General features: G+C 27.8%; 2 protein-coding genes across 8 annotated transcripts; one reads left to right on the top strand and one right to left on the bottom strand.

Moving 5' to 3' along the window:
- Window positions 1-667: 667 nt before the first annotated feature.
- Window positions 668-21,533, top strand: LOC145190953 (uncharacterized). Of its 6 annotated transcripts, XR_016444896.1 has the most exons (23): window positions 668-880; window positions 1,267-1,467; window positions 2,128-2,170; window positions 2,546-2,603; window positions 5,955-6,079; window positions 6,206-6,347; window positions 6,598-6,668; window positions 8,460-8,533; window positions 8,676-8,709; window positions 10,241-10,315; window positions 10,396-10,521; window positions 10,776-10,928; window positions 13,650-13,976; window positions 14,946-15,055; window positions 15,147-15,291; window positions 15,535-15,800; window positions 18,758-18,926; window positions 19,052-19,279; window positions 19,465-19,718; window positions 19,860-19,943; window positions 20,228-20,582; window positions 20,694-20,984; window positions 21,075-21,533. XR_016444896.1 is itself a non-coding variant. In XM_090066478.1 (22 exons), exons 1-22 carry the CDS (start codon window positions 797-799, stop codon window positions 21,429-21,431), a joined length of 4,053 nt encoding a protein of 1,350 aa, XP_089922604.1. In that variant the 5' UTR covers window positions 668-796; the 3' UTR covers window positions 21,432-21,533. The 6 variants fall into 6 exon arrangements, 4 of the variants coding, with proteins under 4 accessions (XP_089922604.1, XP_089922603.1, XP_089922606.1 ...); XM_090066478.1 differs by having other exon boundaries at window positions 5,958-6,079; window positions 19,860-20,582; XM_090066477.1 differs by having other exon boundaries at window positions 19,860-20,582.
- Window positions 13,857-27,229, bottom strand: LOC145191123 (transcription factor RFX4-like). 2 transcript variants are annotated; one of them, XM_090066483.1, is made up of 14 exons: window positions 27,085-27,208; window positions 25,491-25,555; window positions 24,801-24,924; window positions 24,492-24,674; window positions 24,181-24,306; window positions 23,878-23,955; window positions 23,615-23,728; window positions 23,353-23,503; window positions 23,008-23,211; window positions 22,777-22,871; window positions 22,495-22,612; window positions 22,312-22,419; window positions 21,760-22,147; window positions 13,857-13,871 (listed from the first exon to the last, which is right to left on the bottom strand). In XM_090066483.1, the coding sequence occupies exons 2-13, from the start codon at window positions 25,550-25,552 to the stop codon at window positions 21,789-21,791; spliced, it is 1,722 nt and encodes a 573-aa protein (XP_089922609.1). In that variant the 5' UTR covers window positions 25,553-25,555; window positions 27,085-27,208; the 3' UTR covers window positions 13,857-13,871; window positions 21,760-21,788. The 2 variants fall into 2 exon arrangements, with proteins under 2 accessions (XP_089922609.1, XP_089922607.1); XM_090066481.1 differs by lacking the exon at window positions 13,857-13,871 and having other exon boundaries at window positions 21,626-22,147; window positions 27,085-27,229.
- Window positions 27,230-27,321: the final 92 nt, after the last annotated feature.

The following is a 27,321-nucleotide window of genomic DNA, read 5'->3' as shown; positions in this document are numbered from 1 at the left end:
AAACTCACCTTTACACAACAGTTTACAGAAGAAATAAAAAAAAAAGACTGGAATGTTAGATTTTCTTAAAAAGATTATGTTAAAACTCGCATAGAAACTTTCTTTATATGCGTGTTTCTTATTTTATTAAGTTTTTTTAATAGATATTTTGGTGACACAGAAAAAGGCATGTTAAAAAAAAAGTTGAGTCATGTCGCCCATTATGCATCATATCACTGCTTATGCATTAGTCTTTTCATCGACAAAAATTGTCGATGAAAAGACTAATGCATAAGCAGTGATACAAATAAAGGCTTTTATGTTGGCTGTTAAATTTACAGGAAGAAAAATTTAAGTAACAATGTTATAAAAGCCTGCAAAGTTATAAAAGATTCAAAAACTTGGCTCGAAAATATAATACACTACCAAAAAAAACTTTCCACTTTTGGGCAACCCGATATCATCATCATGCAAACGTTTAGCATTATTTTAACTTTTAGTATTTAAGCAAAATCTTAAATGTTGCACATCAAGTTCTATTTTCTTTTTTCTAACTTTTATTTCATTAGGATAAAATTGTTTGATAAATGGAAGTCGCAATCTTTTAAAAGGTACCATGTAAAATGTAAAAGCTGCAACTAAAGTCTTCGTTTCTCCAACTAATCTTCATTCCTGAAATTCCTCAACGAAAATTTATTTTTGCGGGATCGGAATTGCCGCGCTAAATGTTTGATTTAATAAGCTGTAACCACCAGCATTAAGAAAATGTAGTATAATCATAATTAATCGCCAATTAAGCTTTTTAATTGATTTTGAAATGTCTTCATCAAACTGGAGCAAACTTAAATCAAAGATAAAACAACCTTCTTTTGATGAAGAGTTTGAGAAATTTATGAACGAGGTATAGTGCATATAAAAATAAGGGTTAATTCTGAAAAAGCCTGTCATGCTTTGATCATACTTATTTAAACATCATGGAGTACCCCAAAGTAATTACTCTTTGAGAACTATAAGTGTCGCTTTAATATATATATTTTGTAAACAGATGGTTACTGTTTATACCTTCTGTTTATGTTGAAAGTCACTTTTTGACATAGGGATTTCAAGCATTAGCCCCAAATATAAAAAGCATGCATACAAGTTGAGTTAAAACACAATCTATAGTAGCAAAAAAGTCAATATTTTAAATCATTGCCAGCTTAGACAATTGTCAATAAATTTTAAATAAGATTTGTATTATTCTTTATAAAATAAAATAGTATAATACATACTAAATGAATATTTTAGTCTCTTTCAGATGAGTCTGGAAATACTCCTCGTCGTTCTACTACTCCTCTCAACTCTCGTTTAAAATCTACAAATACATCTAAAGCCAAAGTTGATTCAGAAAAGCCTTGGTGGGAATCTGAAGATGATTTTGAAAGTTCAGTTTTAGCTGATATTGTAAAAAGGAAATGGCATCAATCAAAATCTATTGATAATGAAGCAGTAAGTTAGAGTCAATTGATATTTCATTTATCAGCTGTAGTGTTGAATGGGTAGAAAGATAATTTAGATAAAATACAGAATAAAACAATACTTCAGCAATAAATTTAAGTTTTTCCAATTCAGTTCATTCCATACCAAGTGGGTCAGATGTCCAATTTTAATCTCAAGATATTGATTATTCATCATCAACATCAAAAACTGAAAAAAAACAAAACTTATTTTATTATCAAGGTGTTCCATAGTTCAATGGTGTGAATTATCGAGGGTATGCAGTAGTGACATGAAATCCACATCTCTGGTGAACTTTATACTAATATTCTATACCCAAGATAAATCACACCAATGAATAATTCAAATATAAAGCAACACATTTTCACAATTTAAAGGGTAAATGAAAAAGTGTGAAATTTCTTGAAAGTTTTTTCTTTTTAATATGAAAATAGGCTAAAGAAGATACAATGCTTTACATTTGAAAGTATAAATTCAAGAATAAAATGTTTGTCAGTAAGTTATACATTACTGCAATCATCCATTACTTATTGATATGAGAAATCTATAAAAAACTGCTAAAGCCAAAATCTGCTGTTGTTAAACTCACAGGAGATTATTGAGGACAGCTTATTTTTAAATTATGTAATAAATTAAATTAATTTTTCTCAGGCAGAAGAAAAACAGCAAGTCATAAGCAGAGATAGTCTGGAGTGTAAGTTTTATGCAAACTTTTATTTTTCAAGTTCATTAATTTGCCAACAAAATTGTTCTTAAAAAAAAAGAACTGTTCTTAAGTTTTTTTTTTAAAAAAGTGTAGACTTAAATGAATTATTTCAGCTTTATGAAGTTTCTATTTGTATACAGGTCTTTGATTCAAAAAAATTTTTTTTTTATCTAAAGTTCTTTTGTTTACAATAAAACTGATAAAAGAAAATGAAAATGAAATGAAGTATGTTACATTTTGTAAATTTAACAATGTTACTTAAGCATACAAAATCAGAAAATATTTACAGGAAATCATTCAACGGTTGAATTTTTTTCTCTTTCTTTAGGTACAGAAGATTGATTTAGTTTTTTTATACTTTAGCTCCAGGAAATCGATCAGGGACAGCTTTAGATACTATTTTAAGTGAAGCAGAGTACAGGTAATCAAATTTTTTTTTATTTTGAAAAAAATTTTGCTTCTTTTTACTTGTGACTTTTTTGGAAAAAAAAAATTTCTTCTGTAAACTTTAATTTTTTTTTTTAAACACATTGAAGACCACATTGCAAAATCATATTTCTCACATAGAACCAGTATTTTTTAAAATTGTTAATTATGCATATTACTTGTGCCCACCTGTGAACACTGGAGCTATTAATGTTGTTACGGAGTGACCTGCCAGTGAGCATGCAGTTTTTTATGTGTTAAATTATAAGAATACTTATTTACATCTGTTGACAAGTTAATAAAATTTTGCCATAAATAAAATTTTGGTTGTGATGCATTTAATTTTTTAGCATTTTTATCACTAGAGGAACAAACTATAAATATAACAGAAAACCCCATTTAACTTAGTAGAAATTGTCAACATGGGAATTTATCTTGCTTTTTCTACCACTAGGGCTTGTTTAAAAGTTGGAAAAAAACAAACAAAACTGCTCATATTTTCTGCATAAAACAGCTTAATTTAAAAGTGATCAAGGCAAAAATAAAAAATTATTAATGATGCAAAAATGTAATTAATAATGTCCGGAAGAATATCTGATTAATTTATTTTGACTAAATAAATGATATTTTTCAAACTGTAACATTTTTAAAGATTTAAGAATATATTTTAAGAAAAAGTTTAGGAACACAACAAAAATGTAACAAACATGTCACTGAAGGACATCTGAAGATAATTCAGATGTGAATTACACTTTTTTGAAAAGAGTTGATTTCTTATAGCTACTAAGCATTTTGATTAGTTAATTATACCAAAAAATGGTCTTTCTTACAAGAAGGATGTTATGATTTTAGTATAAAAATACTGTCTTATTGTGACCTTTTATAAAAATATGTTACAGTATATAACTGAAGTACTTTTTGCTTCAAAGTTGAAGAACTGTGTGGAACATGCAATTGATAATTCAGGTTATTTTTGCTTCAAAGTTAAAGAACTGTGTGGAACATGCACTTGATAATTCAGGTTATTTTTGCTTCAAAGTTGAAGAACTGTGTGAAACATGCACTTGATAATTCAGGCTATTTTTGCTTCAAAGTTAAAGAACTGTGTGGAACATGCACTTGATAATTCAGGCTATTTGTTATTGAATATCATAATTGGACAGGAGTTTAAAATTTTACATAGGAAACCAGTGTCCAGGAATTAAAAATTTTTCAGAGGAAAACCAGTGAGTGCATTGAATGGTTTACTTTTTGCTGAAAATAAATCATTCAATGCAATCTTATCCCTCAGAACTCATTATAGAGTCTGGTTTCTTTCTGTGACCAAAACAGTGATTTTCATTTCATCATACATTTTCATCATATCTTTTTCTATCTTAACCTATGTTATGTTTACTTTTGAATTTGGGACTTATGGTATGTTTACTTTGGGACCAAATTTATATTAAAAGAATTAAGAGATTAAATATTTATAACACCTGAAGTATTTCTCTAATTGCTGGAACAAAAAAATGCAGGGAATCTCCAAAACATTCATACTTAATAGAGGGTAAATTTAACCTACGATCACAAAATCACAAGAACAGAATCACAAAATTTGCAGGTAAGTTTCATTAGTTAAATTTATACAGATTGTTTAAAAGTAAAGTTACTTAAAGAAATAAAACTTATTATCTCAAATAAAACTTGTTTAAAAAGAGAACTTTTATCAAATTTGTTATTGCAAGCTTATTACACCACATCACAATTAAAATAGTAACATGGACTCTAAGTTTGCATGTAAATGTGGCTGACATGGTTGATTTTATTCTTTTGTTTTTGTTTTTAATGCTTTTCATGAGGTGATTGAACTTTACACTGTAAAAGTTGTCTATCTTTATAATTTTTATGAAACAAATTGAAAACATAATACTAGACTAAAAGTAAGTTGTTATAAATAAAAGTAAAGTGTTGATAATAAAGTTGCTCCATTAATACAAAACTAACTGTTAAACATAAAATTGGTCAGAAGAGCACTTTTAAATTTGAATTTTTTAATTTAACATTCAATGTTATGAGTTAGGTTTTAATGGCTTTAATACAATAGCACAGTATCTCTTAGATTAACTAGGTTTGTTCTGACAGAATGTTGATCATTAAAATTTTGGTGTACTTTTTTGGTGGCGATTTCGATAAATGTTAGTTGGGTTTGTTCTGCATTAGGGGGCAAAATTTTATAAATAGTGACATTAAAAATTAGTATATTAAATATAAAGTTAGCAAAGGTAAAAATATTTTGAACTTTCACTAAGTTATAGAATTCTATGATAGGTCTTGAAGATCTAATACCACATTAAAAAAACTTTTCTCTCCATAAATTAAGCTACTTGCTAGAAAACACCTTTTTCCTTGCAAGTTAAAAAGATGAAGCCTTTTTTATTTTTAGGTTGTTTAAATTATTTTCAGTTTGTTTTAAATGGATACTTTTTGTTATTGCTAAAAATTTATTTCAGGCGTTTTAGGTTTTTGTTAACTTTATCCCTATTCCAAATAGCAAATATGAATAAAATAACATGTTGTGTAAAACTAGAGGATTTTTTCATGTACAGGGAATCACCAAGCCAAAATCTTTATCAATATAGTTTGCACTTCATATTTGTTTAATAAATGGAACACAAAGTCAACACAAAATTATAAATTAAACTTATTTCCATTAAATTATGTTGCATTGATATTATAGTAATGAGTACAGTTTGACTTAAACAAAAGCCACTGTCTGATTCTTTGCTGTTGATTGTTTCTTAAAAATTTGCTACTTGAAAAACGAATCAATGAAGTATTTTTTCTTTTATAAAAACCTCATAACTTTTCTTAAGCTATGATCAGGTGTTAATTACATTTTCAATTTACTGTCTACATTTCTACTTCTTTAACTTAACTGATTATTGCTGACACCTGCAATGACTGAAACAACAGCAAAGTATCAATAGTAAACAATATCAAGACAACGTTCTGAAAATCAAGTTTAATGCAAAAAATAACATTTGAAAGAATACTTTGTATTTTTTAATATGAAAATAAAAAGCTGTTACACCTGCTATTTTTTTTTTTAAATGGAAGGACTTAGTTAACTTTATTTCTGCTACATTCAATAAGTGAAAAGTTTAAGTGTTGTTTCCTCTTACATTATTATTATTTTAGGTTAGTTACACGTTTTTGCTGGCCAATTAAAAAATTGTTAAATTGTCTACTGGTAAATTTCAGATTAAGAAATGATTTTTTTTTTTGGATGATTTGACACTGGTCTTTTTTTATGTATTGGTTTTTTGTATAAGCATTTTGCAGTTAGAGGTTTTTCAAATTTTAGTAGCATTCATGAACCAAAATCTGAAGATGAAAGTATATCAATTGGGAATGAATCCTCTGTTGAGCTTCCAACAAATAAACCAATTGAAACAAGTGGAAGTGAAAAAAACAAAGAAAGTGATTCAGGTTGCCTTAGTTGCCTTTAAATCTTAGCATTAGTACTATGATTCTTATGAAAACAATTTGTGTTCTCAATCATTGTTGTTATTCACAGTCTTTAAGTGGTTAGAATTTCAATGTTGTATTTTTTAGAAGCATCTTACACAGAGCAGGCTGGAATAGATACACTTGAAGATATTAGACATAAAGAGGAATTTTTTTCAACTCTTGAAAAAAATGGAAAAGTAGACTTTCGACAGCTCAATGAAGAATTTAACAAAGCCAGTAGTATAGAGTTAGTCTCTTCATAGTTTTAAATTTTCCTTCGAAATTAGTGAAACAATAAATCATAACTAATTTAACAATTGTCAAATTTAAATTCTTTTATGTAGTTCTAATTCATGGCGATTACAATTTTTAATAGGCTTGTATTTTTCTATCAATTGGTCTAAAGGAGGCCTAAAGTTAACTTAATGTTCTACAGTTTTTCATTAAAAAAAAATTGTTGTTTTGTTATGTTTTTTTTTCTTAATTTTTTTGTCAAGATCTTCTAATAAAAGTGATGAAGAAGGGGTCGAAGTATTGGGACTAACTCCTTACAGGCCTGCTCATTCTGGTACGTTTTTTAATAAATGGTTTAGAATCTTTGTGGAAATTACTGCAGTTTTGTAGAATGTCAATGCAAGCTTACTGATATTTTTGTTTTAACTCAAGTTGTTGTAACTCATGTTGGCTAATTTTAAGCTGACCATCAAAGAAACATTTTACTAATCTCACAATCTAAGTTAGAATGAATAATAACTGAGTTTACACATAAAATAAAACTCTTAAACAAACAGTCAATAAAAAAGTTTTAACCAGTTGATAATTTTAAGTAAATCATGATTACTTCTTTTTTTATTCTGTGAAAAATCTAAACAAGTTTTTCTTTGCCAACTAATGGCTTTATTCACATTTAGAAGTATCTGTTTTGTATTTAGAATCCATTTTGATGTAGTTGATAATGTTAGAGTGATGTCATCTAACACTGCCGTTACATTTATCATTATAAATATGGACCACAATTTTTTATTTGATTCTGTAATAGTACGCGTGTTAATATGGCTGCTTCTTTATGTTGATAAATATATAAGATATTATATTAGTATTCCTCCATTATGACTAACCCCAACTTAACAGATAACTATATCAAAATGGATTCTAAATACAACACAGGGGAAATTCTTACATTAACTTTAATGTTTAGGGTTATCTTACTGCTAAATCAAGCTCTGACCGACTTATTATTCCAGATGCTTTTTCTTTTTCAAGTATTCTCCTTTCTGCATTATTCCATTAATCACAGCAATACAATCTTTTTTTCCCTCTGCAGAGAGCAACCAGGTTTTCACTGTTTTCATTTACATTAATTTCTCATTTGCATTAATTTTTCTTAAATGATTTTTTCCCCAATTGATTTCTGGTACTAAAGTTTATCAATCTAGTTTGTAACAATAACATAATCCTCAGTCCAAGTGGATGATTTTGGTTGACCAACTTTAGTTTTTCTGATTCATACCAAAGTTGAAGTTCATTAAAAGGAAATATGTTTGTAGGTTTAATAGTTCAATAGGAAACAATTTGTACATTCCATAAATTTAATTGCTGCTTCCAAACTTTTTGTTATTGCAGGGGCTCTGAATAGAATTCATATTGCGATACTTTTTTGCTTACAATCTTATCCTACAACAGTTTATCAAAATCAATTTGAGAAGGCAGTTTTTGATCTATTTGTTAATTTGTTAAGCTGCTAAAAAATCAGACCTGTAAATCTTTTAGCAATTGTTGTTTTTGAATTTTTATTTCCTTGTTTTATAATGTTGTTTTCAACTTTTGAATTGAGGTTATGCTACTCATGAAATAGATAATCAGGTGGCTTAAAGGATTTTTAAAAAGTTTGAGAAGATCTATTGATAGGATTGTGATGTTAATTGATGAATTGATTTAGTTTAGGGTAAAGCTCAACCTTCTGTGTTGAACTTTTAGTATTCAATCTGTCTTCTGATCTTATCTTTAGCTTTGATAAATACAATTTACTTTTTATATATCAATTTAAGTATCTAATTGGTAGGTTTTTATGTATCAAATTAATTATCTATATGGTAGATTTTAACATCATCATGTTTACAAAATTGCTTTAAAAAATTTGCTTTTGAATCAATCAATCTGAAATTGGTTCATAAGCGTCCTGTTAAAAGTAGTTATAGTAATGACCTGGTGTGTAGGTAAATAACCATACATTAGTAATTATTTTCTTAAACTATTTGTCTTTAAATTTACAACTTTCCAAGAGATAAAAAAGAAAAAAAAAATATTCATTTTTAGTTTTATTGTTTTTTACTGTTTTTTTTTTTTTATTTTTTAACAGATGATGACAGTGAAGATGTTGATATAAGAAGCTCTAAAGTTGACGACAGCAAAAATATTCATAATGTTACTAATGTACGCACTTTATTTTATTTTTTTTTTCCTTTTATTTTTTTTTTTAATTTTATTAATTTCATAAAGTTTAAGGTCATTTATTGTAATTTCAGATAAGTATGAATAATAAGTTGTTCTACCCCCACGGTATGATTTTTTACAGGTTGGTGAATTAGAAAAGAGTCTTCTTTCAAAAGGTAGAATATCCTTTTAAATGCAGTACATGTCTACCATAAACAATAGTTTTCCATTAAGAAAAAAAATTGTAAATTTTTTTAATGGTTTTTACTAAATTGTTACACGCTTCTATATAATATATAATCACAGCTTTTAGTTGATTTGTTTTCTATCCTTAAATTATTATTATAAAAATAATAATAATAATAGTAACAATAACAATAACTATAACTATAATAATAATAGTAATAATAATAATAATAATAATAATAATAATAGTAATAATAATAATAATAATAATAATAATAATAATAATAATAATAATAATAATAATAATAATAATAATAATAATAATAATAATAATAATAATAATAATAATAATAATAATAATAATAATAATAATAATAATAATAATAATAATAATAATAATAATAATAATAATAATAATAATAATAATAATAATAATAATAATAATAATAATAATAATAATAATAATAATAATAGTAATAATGATAATAAAAATAATAATAATAATAATAATAATAATAATAATAATAATAATAATAATAATAATAATAATAATAATAATAATAATAATAATAATAGTAATAATAATAATAATAATAATAATAATAATAATAATAATAATAATAATAATAATAATAATAATAATAATAATAATAATAATAATAATAATAATAATAATAATAATAATAATAATAATAATAATAATAAATATTAATAAATGATAATAATATTAAATGATAATAGCAACAAATATATTTATAATAAATATAATAATTCAATATGTTTGATGACAAATTAATGCCATGGTTGCAAAATTATTCTTATGTAATAGTAAATTTCTTGTGATTTTATGGCTGTCGTAATCTAGTTTCTGTTTTTTTAAAATCACTACTTTGACCTTGAGAAGATTGTTTGTGCCTTTAATTTATGACCTAAAACTGGTTATAATATACAATGCACTTCCTTAAGTAGAAGGAATCTGTTAAAGTTTTTTGAAAAAATGTAACAATTATATAGCGTTTACATCTCTTACTGTAATACTCTGGAGAATTCTCTAATTACAAAATTAATTAAAGTTGCCAAAGAATTGTAACAGACTTATATATAGTAGATTATGAATGTGAGGAATGATGGGTGAAATATTTGCAAGGTTGAAAACTAAGATAAAACAAAGTAGTGTTTTTTTTAAAAGATGGAGCAACTTCAGAATTTCTGAACATGCAGAATTTAGTGAAATTGGGATCCTTGAGATAGAACTACATTATCATAAATGCTCTATTTGTGAAGCCTCAGAAGTTCAGTAATAGATACTGGAACCTTAATCAAAGTATTGATAAATGTGTAAAAAAAATATAGCAGCCAATATTAAAAAATAATAGAATAAAAATTGTTACGAATGAAAAGCAGTTGAATAATGATAAATCCTTAATTCTATTGAAACTTACCAATATAAAGAATACGTATGCATTTACATTGCTTATTAGTGCCTATTAGTGATGAATTTTGAATATTTTTTTTTTTTAGTTAACTTAATGGAGTCATTGGATTCTACAGGAGGTTTAATGCTTGCTGAGAAAATAAAAGCAAAACAATACAAAGGTATTTTTGTGCTTATTTACTCGGTAAAACTTTCAGTTGTTTGATGCAATTTTGAATAACAAAGAAATATTTTTTTTCAGAGAAAGTATCAGAAGATGTGAATAAAGCAGACAGGAAAAAGATGACAAATACCAAAACTATATTTGGTTTAAACCTTAAAGACAGTCAGATACAAGAAGAAGAAATGTCACAAAACATAATCAACAGTAAACTTCTTGCACTTAATTGTTTATTTTTTAAGGAACTTTAGTTTAAGGCTTTATTTTTCTTTTGAACAATTTGATTATATATACAATATATTATATAGTTTCTGATCATCTTAGAATCTGTCTGATTTAATTTAGTTTCACATCTTGTATTACGTTTTCTCTGGTAATGCTTATAATTGGATTTTAATTTTCAAGACAAAAACTATAAACCTACTTACTAATATACCTTTCTTTTCAATTTTTTTCTCTAGATTTAAACACAATTCAACCAATCCAAAGTGGAATGTTAATACTTGATAAGCAAGACACACATTTAGTTCAAGTGAATGATTTTGATTTACAACCAGTTGTGACTAACTTTGCTCAAGATTCACAACCTACAATTTTCATGCACAAGCTTGAAGGTAATCTTAACAAAACTAAGCAATATAAACTGTCCATAAATAAGTGAACTCATTGAAAAATTTACAAAAACAGTATGCTAGCTATGATTTTGATTTCAATATAAAAAAATGTTTATATAAAATGTATATTCATTACATTATATACGTACATACATTAAATTACATGGCATTGCATTACATTACAATACATACATACAATATACAATCAAATTATATGCTTAACCTTTATTTTGACAGAAATGTAACAAAAAATATTTATAGAAAGAAAAGATTTATTATCATTTCAACTCCAAAACTAAAGGAACTTTAAAGATTATACCATTAAAAGCACATCAGATCAGCAGCTGATGACAAGTCCATTGTTTTTTAATAACTTTATTTATCTATGAGACAGAATTGATAAGTTTGTCTATTTAAACTTGTTTTGTTTGTGATTAGGCAGTTGAAGTTCTTGATACAATTTTTCAGCATTACTAAACCTAACATGGAAGCATATTTTGTAATCAAGTTGCTTTCACAAATTCTTAATAATCCTGTTGGAATGCCCACCATAGAGGCATACTTTTATCTACAAAATGTATACTTGAATCCTTAGAATTGAATTATGTATGTATTTGTCGATCATACCTTATATGCAATAGGGGTCATCCCAATTTAAAAAATCTTGAAAAGCATCCCAAACCATTAAGCCTTTGCCACCCCTATGCAAATGGATACATTTTTATTTGGTCATATACCTAAATGCTTCGTTTCAACAGTTACTTTTGTTTTATATTTATAACTTTTTAAATTATATTATATTTTATACTTTTTAAATAATTCACTTTGGTTGTTTCAGCATAATCATCAATGATTTTTTGCTTGCAAACACTATTATATTTATTACATGCTATTCTTTCATCTTTCAACTATGATTTTACTAAAAGTTTCTACTAAAAATTAATGTTTTATATGACACTGGAATTCCTAGTGCAATATGCTGGGTTTTCTAGCTATTAGTTATATTAATCAAAAATGCATTTGTAGTTAAGTGGTCATGTTTTTGGAAACTAAACCACACTTTAGGAGTCTAGCTTTTTTGAAACAAATACATCAATAAATCACAATAATCAAAAATCTCTCCAAACAAAACCCTGCTTTACAAATTTTCTTGTTCATTTATACCATATACTTTTTCAAAAACATCCCTCAAAAATTGTCATAAAAAATTGTTAACATATATTTACAATTTTTTGGTTTTCAATAGTAAAAACTATTAAAATAATCACCTGCTGACTAAGGGAAGGAGGGTCAGAGGGGGCTGGAATTTGATTCCATCCATAAGCACCTTGAATATTGAGTTCAGGGTGGTCCAAGCCTGTCCTAAAACCTTCCCTGGGAGAGATTAGACCTGTGTGCAAAATTTGGTGAGGATTGGATCAAAACTATGGGTTTGTATAATACACATGCGCACATACATACATACATACATACATACATACATACATACATACATACATACATACATACATACATACATACATACATACATACATACATACATACATACATACATACATACATACATACATACATACATACATACATGCATACATACATACATACATACATACATACATACATACATACATACATACATACATACATACACACATACATACACACATACATACATACATACATACATACATACATACATGCATACATACATACATACATACATACATACATACATACATACATACATACATACATACATACATGCATACATACATACACACATACATACATACACACATACATACATACATACATACATACATACATACATACATACATACATACATACATACATACATACATACATACATACACACATACATACATACATACATACATACATACATACATACATACATACATACATACATACATACATACATACATACATACATACATACATACATACATACATACATACATACACACATACATGCATACATACAAACATACACACATACATACATACATACATACATACATACATACATACATACATACATACACACATACATACATACATACATACATACATACATACATACATACATACATACATACATACATACATACATACATACATACATACATACACACATACATACATACATACATACACACATACATACACACATACATATAATTTCATCTTTATATGTAAGATAAAAAAACTAATTGTAAAACTATTGTGTCTTCCTCAAATAAAACCAAGATTCAAAATGGATAACTTTGATTAAGTTTAATGGTATGAAGATAAAAGTTCATTTTAATTTGAAATGTTACTACTTTTATACTTTTTTTGTATTAAAAGTTAAAATCCTAAAAGACAGTTAAAAAAAGAATCATTCAAGAGAGAGCAAAACAAAAATATATTCCACATTTAATAGCAAATTTAGTTTTGCAAGAACAATGTATCTATTAATAATCTAAAGTTCAGAGTATTTACAATATATAATAAGTTCAGAGTATTTACAAACTTTCGTTTTGTACATTTAATTTTAGATAATTATTATATACTAGATAATTAGATAAATACTATACTAAATATTTAGATATTTATACTAATTAAAGAAAAATATTATTAAAAAATCTATTTTTTTCTTGTGCACATTCTTTTTAATCTGTTACTTAATTTTTATAAAATAAATCAATTTTCACTAGATGTTACAAGTATCAACCAGGAAGAGTTCAATGAGGCTGAGTTAATCAAAAAGGTTGCAGGCTTTAGTAGTTTCTCACTCCATGATAGTCCTACACAAATTTCCTCCCACCGTGATAGTACTGTACATGGTTTCTCACTTCAGCCTATTGATGATGTTAAAGATGAAAATTTCAAAGCATCCCCTCCATCAGAAAGCTTGAGGAGTATTAAATCTATTGCTGCTGAAAAAAAGAAAAAGTTATTAGAAAAAAACAAATCTCAAGTTCAAAACAAAATGGTTCCTACATCTCCTAAAAAAAGAAAATCTATGTTAAAAGATCACGAAAGTAATGATATATTTTATCTGTTCAATTATTTCTTAAGAAAAGCATTTTTTTGTTCAATGCTTTTTCAAGCATGTGTGTAGATGCATGAGTTGTTTCTATGGTGTATGTATTATCTATGTTTATATGGTGCATAAGTTGTTTTTTTGTTGTAATATATTTGGATCTATATTTGTTAACATTATATGCATAGATATTTTTTTGTAGAATTTTGTTAAAAAAAAAACAACTCAATAATCAAATGAATCACAATGATCAGTAAAAGTTTTTTTTTTCTGCACTAATTTTTCTATAGATGTAGTGATTTTAAAAAACTGTTGGTTTTAAGTGAACACATGTATTTAAATTAACCATATTCATCTTGATGCTGAATTAAACATTTAGTAATAAATAATCGAAGTTTTTCACATTTAATTCCAAATCAAACTGCTTACCAATTTTATAAGGTTTTCTAATTCAAAAAGTATTGCATCAATTCACCCAACTTTTAGTAGCAACACGGTTTTGTTGAAGTACCCATTTTGAGGGCTTTTTTTTTGACATATTTTTAAAAATGATTTTAAAGTATTCAGACAGATCAATAATCTCTGGATTATTGGTATGAAATAATTGGGCCCAACAATCTAGCATCTAGATGAACATTCTTAATTCAATCAATTAAAAGCAACAGTTTTTTAAGATTACTATATCTACAGGTAAATTAGTTACCATGCAGAAAAAACATTTACTGATAACTGAGTCATTTGATTAATGAGATTTCTTTTATAACAAAGTTCTATAAAAAATGTCTATGCATATATCATTTAAAAAAATGATTATTGCTAAATATTTGCAACTGTATTGTTAAAAATTTGTATTGACATAGCAATACAAATTTTAATGTAACATTTAAAAATGATGGATATTTACAAATTCAGTTACTGTGTAACTCTATCTCTACAGATTAATGACAAATTACAATTTCATTTTTAGAAAATGTTTCCTCAAAAAAACCTATAAAAATGAATTCTCTGGCATCTGTAAAGGTACCCACTAATTCACCAAAACAGTTAAAGAAGAAATCACCAATTAAGTCAAATTCAGTGAGTAAGAATATTTTTAAAAGCAAAAGAAGTTTTTTAAAAATGAGTAAATTGTTGTTTTTTTTAAATAAGGCTAGAAATATTTTCTTAGCTTTCAACTGTTCCATATGAAGTATCAAAAGCTGAAGATGCTCAAGTTTTACTAGCATCAGTTGCATCATTTGCTTCTTATCTTAAAGACTTTGCTCAATCATCAAAAGTGCCTCTTAAAAATTTTTTCGATCAAACAGATAAAAGTAGGTGACTCATTGTTTAATATCACAAATACAACTGCAAGGTTTGTTACCAATAATGATAATAAATAATGGTAGCAACAATTGTAAATAAGAATAGCTAATAATAAGAATGAAAGAGTTATTACATGTTTAAACAAAGTTGATTAACTCTGGTTATTATTTTATGGGATAAAAGGGGTATTTTGAGAACTAGTTCTAATATTGTATTATTTTCTAGTTTTTGATTATTTTTTTTTAAAAAAGATGGTCACCTTGCAGCTCTAGAGAGAGAGACTGCTTTGCAAAAAGAACTTCAAGATATTCGAATTTTATTTGAAGATGAGCGAAAGCGTTCAGAAAAAATTCATAGAGACTTGCTGCATAAGGAAAAAGAATGGAGAAATGAAAAGGATAAATTGATGCTCGAGCATGATCAGAGATTGAAGAATTTGCAAGAAGAAATACTAGTTATTAAAAAAAAAAATTTGGTTGATGACATTCAAATGTCAAGCGAGAAAAAACTGTTTAACGTAAGTTCATTTAACTTATATGCATCTATTCTGATTGCAATAATAGATTTATTTAATTTTTTTTTTTTTTTAAATTTGGTATCTATTTTAATTTCAAAGTATTTTAAGAAAAAATATATTTGCCAACAGTTACAACAACTAATTGCAAAAACTGATTTAATTTTTTTTTTTCTTCTTCAGTCTCAAACTTTTAAAATGCCTAATGTTGTATAAATCTATAAAAAAACACTGTACTTGCCAGTGACTGCTAGAGAAAGTTTTAATTTAGAGAAAAAACTAAGGCCCTGCGTATCGTTTCATTTCCAGATCGTTATCATTCCAATATGATATTGGGGAAAAAAATGCGTCATCGGAATGATTACGAAAAAATATCCATAAATAAATTTTAACTGGTATTGTAGTTAAAGTCTCAATATATACTGGAACTCTTGTCGTGACACTTTTTCCGATATCATATCAGTATGATAACAATACAGAAATGAAACAATACAGATGCTTAGAAAAAACCTTGAACAATTTTCGTTTTGAGTTAAAAAACATAATCTGAAAGAATGTTTTCTTAAAATCATTATCATTTCTTACAAAGCTATTTTTTATATCTTCAACAGAGGAGGCTACACAACTAAATGATTGAATTGCCTCATAGAATAAAATCATGAGTATTACTGTTTTATGCATCAATAGTTTTTTACTTATGCAATCACTCAAAATGATTTAAGAAAATTCTAATTTTCTTATGAAAAGAATTGTATGTAAAAGAACGATAACAAAATGTCTTCTTTTCTAATTTGACATTTTGTTTGAGTATTAAACAGAAAAATTCTTCTTTTTGATTTCAAAACTCTCATAATCCTTAATTTTATAATTATGTAACAGTTATATTTTTATTTTTGTTTTGTATTTTACAGCTGATGTTGCTGCTAGGCATGTAACTAACAATATGAAATTGTACTTTTTTTACCAAATGAAAATTTTTTTAAATATATACCCTATCATAAACGTTTTTCTACCATATGATAAAGTACCATATGAAGTTTTAAACACACATTTCTACTCCCGTGTTTTATGGTTGGTACAGTGTAGCAGTGTGCAGCAGTTCTCTTGTTTTTTTGGATGTCTAACAAACTTAATACTATCAAATGAAATGAATATAAATTGAAATAATGTTTATCCCGTTTGAATGATTTTTTGTTACAAACGCTTTTACTGTTAAATAGTTTGGGCAATTAAAGAGTTTGTTTTTAATAATCATAAAGAAATTTCGTATTTTTTTTAATTACAAAGAACAGGGCAGAAGTGGTGTAAAAGGTTCAAGCATGCAAATACATCTCTTTGTAGTGAAAGCTACAAAGAGATGTATTTGCATGCTTGAACCTTTTACAAGAAAATATACCTTTTTGAAGAAAATATAGAAAAGAATATGATAAAATGTCTTGCTTGTCAAGGCTGGTGTATTTTATTATTATACCAAATGAAAACAAATTATGTTTACTTTTGTCACCCTATAACACTTTACTCCAATCTTGTTTTGTCCAGTGTAAATGCTCATTTGGAAGATTTACTCTAGCCATTCATTTCTTTTTTGAAATCAATAGACTTTTGCTAGGATGTCTTCTAAATAAATTTTCATCTTATAAATGCCTTTTCACAGTTGTATTAGATATTTTTACTTCAGGATATTTGTTGTATTCAGAAGTAATCTGCGGTGCATTAAGGTGAGCATCACCTTTTGACATATACTTTTCAGTAGTTTTCCTTGGTTCACTAGACCTAGGTTTTGTTTCTAAAGTTTAACTGCTACTTGTCAATTTGGAGTTTCCAAACAGCTTGTAAATTTACAATGCGCTCACAAACTGTTTGGAAATTCCAAATTGACATTTGGCTTTTGCAATTGAAAGCTTAACAGATGGCTGACTCAGCCTCCTCTAGAAAATGTAAAATATTAAATATTTTATCTAAAATGCTGAAATCCATTATCTGTTTTAAGGAGTAAAAATTGCAAATATGCCTGCCTCTGTTCTGAAAATTAGAGTTCTCTTGAAAGTGGAGAGAAAAGAAGTTTTGGTTCTATAGGTACCAACTACAAGTTTGGGACTGCCAACTGCAGTTCTAATCGTAAGAAGGAATTCAAAAACTTTGTTTCTCTTTGAATACCTTAACTTGTTGAGCCTGATCAAATGAGTTGAACGCTACTCACCACTAGAATTACACATTTATTGCTATTTTTTCTATGGTTAAACTATGTAATTTTCAGGGGGTCCCTTAAAGTAAGTTTGAATAATATTCACAAAGAGTTTTGGATAAGCTGGTTTACTAGGAGTTTTGGCTGGTTGAGTTTCTATCTGAAATCAGATTTAAATGTTTTCAATTGTAAAAACTGAAGTTTCTCTTAAAATGAAAGTAAGAGAATTCTTTGCAGAATCAGTCTTAAACTTTAAACAGGCCTCTTAAAATATTTAGGTTCATCTTGATGAAAACTTCTGCACCAGTTAAAAGAATCTGCTAAAAAGTTCACATACTCGTAGTTCAAGCTGGAGAAAGTGTGGAAGCATAACAAACAGCATTTGGAACTTGAAGAGTATTGAAAAAAAATGTTGTTGGCTTTGGAACAATTTGAAATAGGTTCAATTTTTGAAGTTTTTAGATATGGTTTTTTGACCCTAATAATAATGAAAAAACACAAAATTTTTAGGTGTTAACCAAAACTTGCTCTAGCAGTCACAGTAAAAGGTTAGGCTTTAAAAATCAAAACTAAAAATAAATAGTAATTAAAAATTAGCAAAAAGATAAATTTTATTTCATGCAGAAATAATTTTCAAAATTTATTTCTGTTTATAAATTAGTTTACGCAAAATGAAATTTTTTGACAAACTGCAAAATTTCACATTGCTTTACAATCTGTTGTTTTACGATCTATTGTACATTAAAGGAGATTGACAAAAAGTACGATTGAATAGGAAATATCAAAAGAAGATTTGGAAAAACTTCGTAGTCAGCTTGAACAGCAAGAGATCCTTTTGAATGGATACCAGCAGGAAAATCAAAGGATGTACCTCGAAGCAAAAAAGACTAGCAATGAAAAAAAACAATTTGAAGCAAAACTTGTCAAAGAGAATCAAAGGTTAGGTAAGGCAATAAAAATAGTTCTTTCTTTAAATTAACGTCTACTATTCTATTAATAGTGAAAATGTGATATTTACAATCTTTTTAATCTTTATGACTAAGATGGCCTAATGAACGACTTTTTGCAGCTTTAGAACTTGCGAACCTTAAGGAGCAATTCGATTCTAGACCAAACTTTGACTCGTATGAAGGTACAGCCACACTAGGTGCTCAACGCATAAACCAACTGGAAAATCAAGTCAAGTTTTACCAAAAAAGAGAACAAGAGTACAAACAAGAAATACTAGATTTGGAAAAAGAAGTCAACTCATTAAAAGACAAAATTGAAGCCAAAGAAAAAGTTAATTTTAGTCAAGGTTTATTTTAAATAGTTACTAACAATATGATCAATATTGTTATTACATTTTTTGTTTAATTATTTTTGTTTTTTCACTCAATTGTACTAAAAGAAATATTTTTTTAAAAAAATATTTCTTTTAGGACAATTATTATCACATTATTGCTAAATTATTTTGAGCTTATCATGTAGTGTTTCTTGTAGAGATTTATGCTCGTGATCATAATCAGCAGAATCTTATTGAAAGACTTCAAAAAAAGATTTCGTGGTACGCAGAGAACCAAGAACTTTTAGATCGACACAATACAGAACTCAACTCTAAACGATGTGAAGTGGAACAATTAACAACTCTAGTGAAGAAATTAGAAGAGGAGAATAAAGAATTGCGCAATGAAAGACAAGATAACAAAACGGAAAAAACGAATAATGGAAAACAAATCAGTGACTTAAAGAGACAAGTATTTTTTTTTCTTATTTTTTCATCTTTCATACTTATAAATATGTTATGAAAAAATATTTTTCTGAAACTTTTTTTTACATTTTTTAATTTAACTTACTCTGAGATTTGCTTCTTTTTCATTTTCTATTTCTCTGATTAGGTAAAAGAAATGGAAGCGGTTATGAAACGTCGACAACCAAGTTCTATACCTACAATGATGTACGTTGCTTCAGCAGTTCCTGGGGTAAGTGAGGCTTATAATCCGCAAAATGAAAAAAGTAAACTCCATTTGTATTTGGAAAATCGAGTCAAATCTCTAGAGAATGAGTTGGAATCCAAGGATGCAGATTATTCTACGAAAGTTCGAGCAATAGAGCAGCGTTATAATACAATGAGTATCCGCTACGAAGAGCATTCCAAACAACTGGAAAGTAAAATATCAGAACTTGTTAATCAACTAAAAACGTATCAAAGCTCCGATTTAAGAAAATCTCTTAGTAAAAGTGAAACTGTAAATATTAAATTTAGAGAAGAGAAGACAAAAAGTGATGATGGAACTTTATCAAAAGACAGTGTGGAAAAAAAACGAAGTGAAAAAAAAAGTGAAGATTGTTGCGAAGATAAAACGAACGAAAACGATGCGCAATCGTGCAATGCGTACATTGTTAAATTGAAAGAAAAATTGCGTGCTCGAGATTATATAATTAACGAACTGCAAGAAACTGTTGCATTGTTACAAAAGGAGCGAGAGAATATGGTGCAGAATAATCAAAATAATAAACCCCTCGCTGATCCCAAAGACTCATCGAACACCGCTAAAGATTTAAGAAGCAAGTGCACAAAATTAAAAGAAAAAAACAAATCTCTTAAAAGTAAAATCGAAGTAAAGTCTTCTGTTTCGTTTTTCCAGTATTATTTTTTTAATTTTAATTTTAATTGATCAAAAATGTCTATTTTAAAAGATTGTTTTAAATCTTGGAAATTTTTGTTGAAGGAATTGCTTTTGCTTTGTGAAGAAAAGCGCTTAAAATACGAAGCCATGGAAGCTGAAGTATATCGTGACAAACGAAACATGCAAGAAAACTACGAAGAGCAAATACAGAAACTTTTGACTGAGCACATGGCGGAGATCAAAATGCAAAAAATGAATTTTGTAGTAGAACATTCCAAATCTAAAGTCGCAGAACTCAACGGCAAAGTTGAAAGCGGTGAGCTCATGATTGCACATTTGAAAGGTATTATTGAAGATTTAAAAGAAGACCAAGAGAAGTTGAAATTTGCCAAGGTAAGAATGGTTTTTATCGGTGATAGTGAGTTTTTATATTGAAATCGTCTATTTAAATTTAAACGTGTCAGTCAATTATTCTCTTTTTAGCAAGTTGAGGATAATTTACGTGGAGAAATTCGTCGCTTGGAAACGGAACTTTTTAATGCTCAAAAACTACACACTCCTGAAATGCGTCATTATAAAGAACTGGAAGCTAAAATTTACAACATGGAAATGAGGCGTCTTTCCAGGGAAAAAGAAATACGAACGCTTCTCGAAAAAACAAAGCTGAAAGCTAACTTTGATGTTGAAATAGTTGAGGAGAAATGGAAGAGTGTTTTAAAAAATAAAGATGAGGAATTAAATAAATTTCGAGAAGAACTAGATAGCATTATTGAGATATTGCAAGAACTTCAAAGACAAGGAGTAATTTTGCCTAACCGAAAATATAAAACAGTTCCTTGATAAATCTTTTGTCTTAAAACTTTTGTACAATCAAGTTAGATTTCTCTATTTATGACGAATTGAATCGAACACTTAACAGAAGCGTTAGAATTAGTTTTAAAATATCTTTTTTTTTTGTCATATTTTTTGGGTATTTTTTAGTTTACCCATGTTTTGGTTTTTAGTACTGCGGGATATATTTTTAAAGCAAGGTATTTTTACAAAAGTTTCTTTCCAATATTGGGCAAGCGATTACATTACTGATATGTTTTCAATCCAATTTAAGTTTCACGTCAAACTGAACAAATTTCAATATGAAATATAAATCTGTATAATTGACTAAATCTACCTTAACTACGAAACTAAGCTGAACCAAGGTTAATACGGTGAGTTATTCAATCGTCTGCCGTAAAATTCAAATCTTGGTGTTAAGTTGTCGTATGTATCAAAAAAAGGTTTAGTTCTTTCTGGCAAATCCTGTGCAAGTTTTATGTCTACGTAATGTTGATCAAGTTGACTATTTTCTGACATACTTATCGACGCATGATGACCAAGGTTTACATACGAATTTTCATTAAAGTTAAATTCGCTATATTTGCTAGGTTCTTCAAATATCGGCTGCTGATAAGGGTCAGTACACGGAATCATGTGATTGTAAGTGTTTCCAAGCAGTACAGAATTTCTTAATTGAACTGAATGTTGTAATCGAGTGCCAAATGAATCATCGTTACATTGCACTAAAATTTTCAACACTGAAGCAGTCAATAAACGTACCATGCGTTTAAAAAAAAAAATATTTAAGTTAAATGTAAGTTTACTTAAATTCAGTCATTTAACAATCTCAAACTTAGAATTCACGTGTATAAAACAAAACCATTATTAATAAAAATTAAAATTTGACCTCGAGAAAGATTCTTTTTCGTGCTTTCTATTTCGTTAATATCAAAGTGTGACTCAATCAAGTAGAATATGTAGTCGTCGAAAAACATCAAAACCAAATGAAACGAACCTGAAACATATCTTTGCATTAGTCCACGAAAATGGGATGAAAAAAAAAAACAACTTCTGTTTAAAAAAGACCTACCAAAACTTTTCGCACTTCTCAAAGTTAACTCTTGGATAATTTTTGACGTGACATACGTCCATTTAAGAAGAAATTCCTGGGCAAGAGATTGAAACTTTTCAACGTCGTTCTTGCTGGGCTGAAAGTTAAGGTAACTCATTGAACTTTTAATACCTTAGCATTTATAAATTTTTAGGCGAACACCAGTAATATATACTTGTGTGTAAATATATGTGTTCGCATTTATGTATATACAATCATGTAGCACTTAACAATACATGTTAAATATTAATATAGATTTACTTTAATAACGCATCTTGAAACTATTGACGATATCCAGTATGTGTATTCTTCTATAGTTGCTTGTCTTTCAAACAAATCGTCAAACTCACTAAAAACTAAACACCATATTACACTATGGACCTATTAAAAAGTGATGGAGTGAACAGTTTTAATGTAAGTCCTCACAAATTATTCTAAATTAAAGAAAAAACAACAGAAAAAGGACAAGTACTCTTCATAAACTTCACTTACATTTTTCTACGAGCGTGGTGTCTCTCTCAACTTTACCGTAAGAAATAAACGTTGTGTATTTACAAATGTCTTCACTTTTTATCCCTCTCATGTCAGCTATCATTTGCGAAAGATGCTCAGTATTGTGGAGAACCGTTTTTGAAGCTTGAGCCAGATGCGAGAGAGATGTCTGGCGAAGCAAAGATCGAGCGAACATTTTGGCAGCTAAAAAAAAAACAAAAATTTAGTTACAATGTTTTCAATGTTTAATAGATATGATTTGTGAAACCCTGAGAACAAGGTTGGTATTTTTAGTCCTCGTAAATCAGAACTCCGCAAAACATGTCCGAAACATACACTTTTTACCAGATAATTTTTTTATTTGGAGATCACAAGGAAGATGATACAGAGCCAGCTCTAATGATATTGGTAACTGTTTTGCAAAATGTTGTATTGCTTGACTGAGGCTGGATGGTAGAGGTTGTAAGCTTGATGGAATGAGCACACTTGTCACTGCCTTTATATAAAAATACATAGAAGTTGACATAATGTTGCTAAAATTATTGAGAAAAAAAAAAGCTACAAGAATAAGTCCGAAAAATTATTTTTAGCAACGTATTTTTTTGACCTTATAAAGAATGACGTCACATGATTTAATGAGATCGATCACGTTTTTATTAGAGAGTACAACAGCAATGTGAGGCGGCATTCCTTGCCAAAAGTGGATCAAGAAGTTTTGCACCTAAATAAACAAAGATTTGTTTATCAGTGAACACAATCTTAAACAGATGCACGCACGCCGTTTAGTCGTACAAACACATCAAGCATGGAAAATAGGATGTACACAGTTTTACATTAATAACATCAAAAAAAAATTGTTTTCGCATTTACCTCGGCAAAATTAGCTCTAAATATTGTATCTAAAATTCTTTGACAGTGAGCTCTGTACATGATGAGGAAAGTTTTCACCTAGATCAGCGCAAATCAATGAAAAAAAAAAATCATTTTTTAAAAACTTTACATAAAATGCTTTATCTTTTGACATTCGACATTAGATAAAGACACTCTTAAAATTTTTTTTAATACTCTCTCTCTCTCTCTCTCTCTCTCTCTCTCTCTCTCTCTCTCTATATATATATATATATATATATATATATATATATATATATATGAAAAAAAATTTGTCATTTTTACTTTGTCTAGAGTTGGCTCATCCTCAACTAATGAATCAAAAGATGGAAACGATGGCAACAAAGCTCCGTTGGTTATTAAAGCATTTTCATGTTCTCTTGATGATTCAGATAAATTAGACTTGATGTCCTTTTAATTTAAATGAAAAAAAAAAAAAAAGATCAGAATAAAACAGTGGGAAATAAATTTCTTGTATTTGAAAAAAATACCTGATCTCGTTGATACCAAGAAAAATTGAATATCGTACGTTTTGAGAGTGCAATACTTTTGGTTAAAAACCGATCAATTTAAAAATAACATTTGAATATAATTACATTTTTTTTGCATGATTCCGCTGGGGCAGGTCCTGATTGAGATTTGTAATGATGAGTTAATGGAATAGTTTTTTCGTAGTAGACAGAGGTTTGTTTTATACATATTCCAAAATAATGATATTTCGATTTCCCCCGGGTACCCAGTCGTCGTGTTTTTAGTTCAGGAAATGTATTTCTTATTATCTAAAAAGATGGTTTGTAATTTAAATACAAAAAGCAATTAAAATTTAAAAAGTAAGTGCAGCCAAGCAGCTCTTTCAAACAAAAGATCATTTTGTTGATTTTTCTTTAAGAAATAAAGAAACTAGCCTTTCCAAAACTAGCAGCATTCACTGGTGTAACGTTTGAATGGTTGCAAAAGTCTAAGTAGTGTGTGTATAGAGCAATCCGTGGCAAGGATACACCTTCCAACATCTCATAGTTATCGTGCAACCTTATCAAAAAATTATTCCTCGCAAATTAAAAATATAGCTAAAATAATAAAATATATTTTGCTATACAAATAATTTTAACTTTACGAATAATTGCATAGTTATATAAATAATTTCACAATTATTAAAATGATTACGTATCCATGGAAATAATTAAAATAATTATGTTTGTATGGAATAATTAAAATAATTACGTATGTATACAAATGATTAAAATAAATATGTAAGTATGCAAATAATTACATATATACAAATTACACGAATACATGCAAATAATTACAATCTAAAATTCAAGAGTAACTACCGAAATTTTATATTTGCGGAGTTTATCTTAAAAATATTGGATGGAAGCACGTATATCAAAATTTAGTGAAACTATTAGTAACTTGTATTTTGATAAGCTTTTCCTTGTCAGTAGCAAGTTATTTAGGAAGCTGGTATTGATTATAATATATTAGTTTTATAGTTCTAGTTGATTATTAGTTTAGACTACATCAAGAAAAAGGTATTGAAGAAACATTCTGTATCAAAAATTTTTAAAGTGAAAATTCAAAAATCAAATAGCTACCATTGTGTCGTGATAGGAGATTGCAGTTTACTCAATGAAATATTTTTGCACGGGTTTCCCATTCTCTAAAGTTAAACAGATGACAAAATGAAGACAAACTCGACCAGCATTGTTATTATTACTCTTATATTAGTTATAAAACTGCTTTAGGCTAATTTATATATATGTGTGTTCGTCCTCATTTTACGATCTTTTGTTGCTTCTAGGTTCTGTAAAATATTAATGTTGGTTACAGAACGAAAGAAATATACATGTATATTCTACTGACATTCTAACAATAAGTTAATACAGAGATTGAAATGACCAAAGAAAATGATGTAGAACAGGATTAGAAGATAGGGAAATAAGAAATGCGCTTCCAAATTAAATGTGGATAATCCAATCACAAAAAGATAGTGCAGAAAGATGAAAGCGCTGAAGTAAATAGTGCAGGAGGATAAAGTGAATCAAAAAAGAGGATAGTGATGAGCGATGAAAGATATTGAGATGGTAAGTAATGAAGGAAGAAGAATTTTGAAAAAGAGCTGAAGGATGATATAAGTTAAAGAAGTTGCCAAAGCGTAAAGTAAAAGAGAGGATGTTGGATAATTTTTTTCAGTCAAAAGAGTTATACTTTATAAGTGATTTGTATGTGAGTTATAACAAAATATTGATCTAAAAACTACCAAATCATCAGAGGAAGGATCATCAGAGGAAGGAGGATTAGATTAGCATAAATTTTCTATTAAGCTTCGCATTTATAATTGACTTGATAAGAAAGTTAAGAGTTTAGATTTCTATTGAGCACTTGATCATTCTTTGGACCTTGAGTTTTTTCAAATGCGTTTTAGAAAATTTTATTTTTTGGTTGTATAAAACCTACTTTTTGTGTTAAAATCAACAATAAAATTCTTTAGAAGTGTGAATGTTTATATCTGTAGAGAATTTTCAAATCTCGTTTTTTTAAAACTTTATTTTCGTTTGTTTTGTAAATTTTCAGTTTGCCAACAGTTCTTGGTCGGAGGGGCTATAAAAAAGAATGCTAAACTTTAACTGGGATTATCGAATTCGATTTCCACTTATCGGAGTTTAGAGATATTCGGAATTAATGCAAAAATTAGTTCCTAACATCTCTAGGATCTGTTGAACCTCTCTAGAGTGATGTTAGTTGAATCTAGTAATTTGACATTTAATAAAAACCAGGCTGAGTTACAATCGCTTTGAATGCTTTATATTCAAATATTCTGATGTTTGAATTTCATTGAATTTTACAGCTGTAAGACGCTGCAAATAAAGCTGCCATATTATAAATTCTAAGAGAGCGATCGGAACTCCTGGCGCAAAATTAAAAAATGTGTAGGAAAACCTCTTTCATTTTTTTTTGCTATTTCGTTCACCTCTAGTCTAATGTTGTTGCTTTTAGCAAATTGTGGTGCATAATTAAAAATGAGTCGCATATTAGATATTTGAATTTGATGTTCCCATAGTGAGCTACAAGTATCAACTATAAACAAACAAGCAGCATAATTTCAGGCAAAAAAAAAAATTCTCTATAAAAATCGTCTCTAAGTGACGCCAAAAATAACTGTGAAACAAAAGAATTTATAAAACATACCTGTAAAGACCTTCCAATCTAACTGAGCATAACAACTGAATGCCTCTCTTACTTCCCAGCAACATAACGCTTATGAATTTCGTTCAAGCGCACACAAAGACGCACGTGTCTTTCAATAAAGTCGTCGTCGGTTTTTTTTAGATAGAAATCAATATTAAAAAAAGCGAATTTAACAATAGTTATTTAATCGAAAAATATCTTTCGCGAGTAAACAAACACCATAGAAACAAAAAGTAT

The sequence above is a fragment of the Hydra viridissima genome, unplaced genomic scaffold (genome assembly GCF_058129835.1).
Source record: "Hydra viridissima isolate aposymbiotic clone 2 unplaced genomic scaffold, HvirCarnegie_v1 scaffold_11, whole genome shotgun sequence".
Taxonomy (NCBI): domain Eukaryota; kingdom Metazoa; phylum Cnidaria; class Hydrozoa; order Anthoathecata; family Hydridae; genus Hydra; species Hydra viridissima.
This window is presented reverse-complemented; position numbering and strand designations above follow the sequence as displayed.

Excerpts from the sequence above, each read along its gene's own strand:
- LOC145190953 (XM_090066477.1), top strand. The coding sequence starts at position 797 with ATGTCTTCATCAAACTGGAGCAAACTTAAATCAAAGATAAAACAACCT. Across the intron at positions 6,348-6,597 it reads AACAAAGCCAGTAGTATAGA|ATCTTCTAATAAAAGTGATG; the intron begins GTTAGTCTCTTC and ends TTTTTTGTCAAG. Across the intron at positions 10,929-13,649 it reads TTTCATGCACAAGCTTGAAG|ATGTTACAAGTATCAACCAG; the intron begins GTAATCTTAACA and ends AATTTTCACTAG.
- LOC145191123 (XM_090066481.1), bottom strand. The coding sequence starts at position 25,552 with ATGGGAAACCCGTGCAAAAATATTTCATTGAGTAAACTGCAATCTCCT. Across the intron at positions 24,675-24,800 it reads ATGCTGCTAGTTTTGGAAAG|ATAATAAGAAATACATTTCC; the intron begins GCTAGTTTCTTT and ends CCATCTTTTTAG. Across the intron at positions 22,613-22,776 it reads TTTCAAGATGCGTTATTAAA|CCCAGCAAGAACGACGTTGA; the intron begins GTAAATCTATAT and ends CTTAACTTTCAG.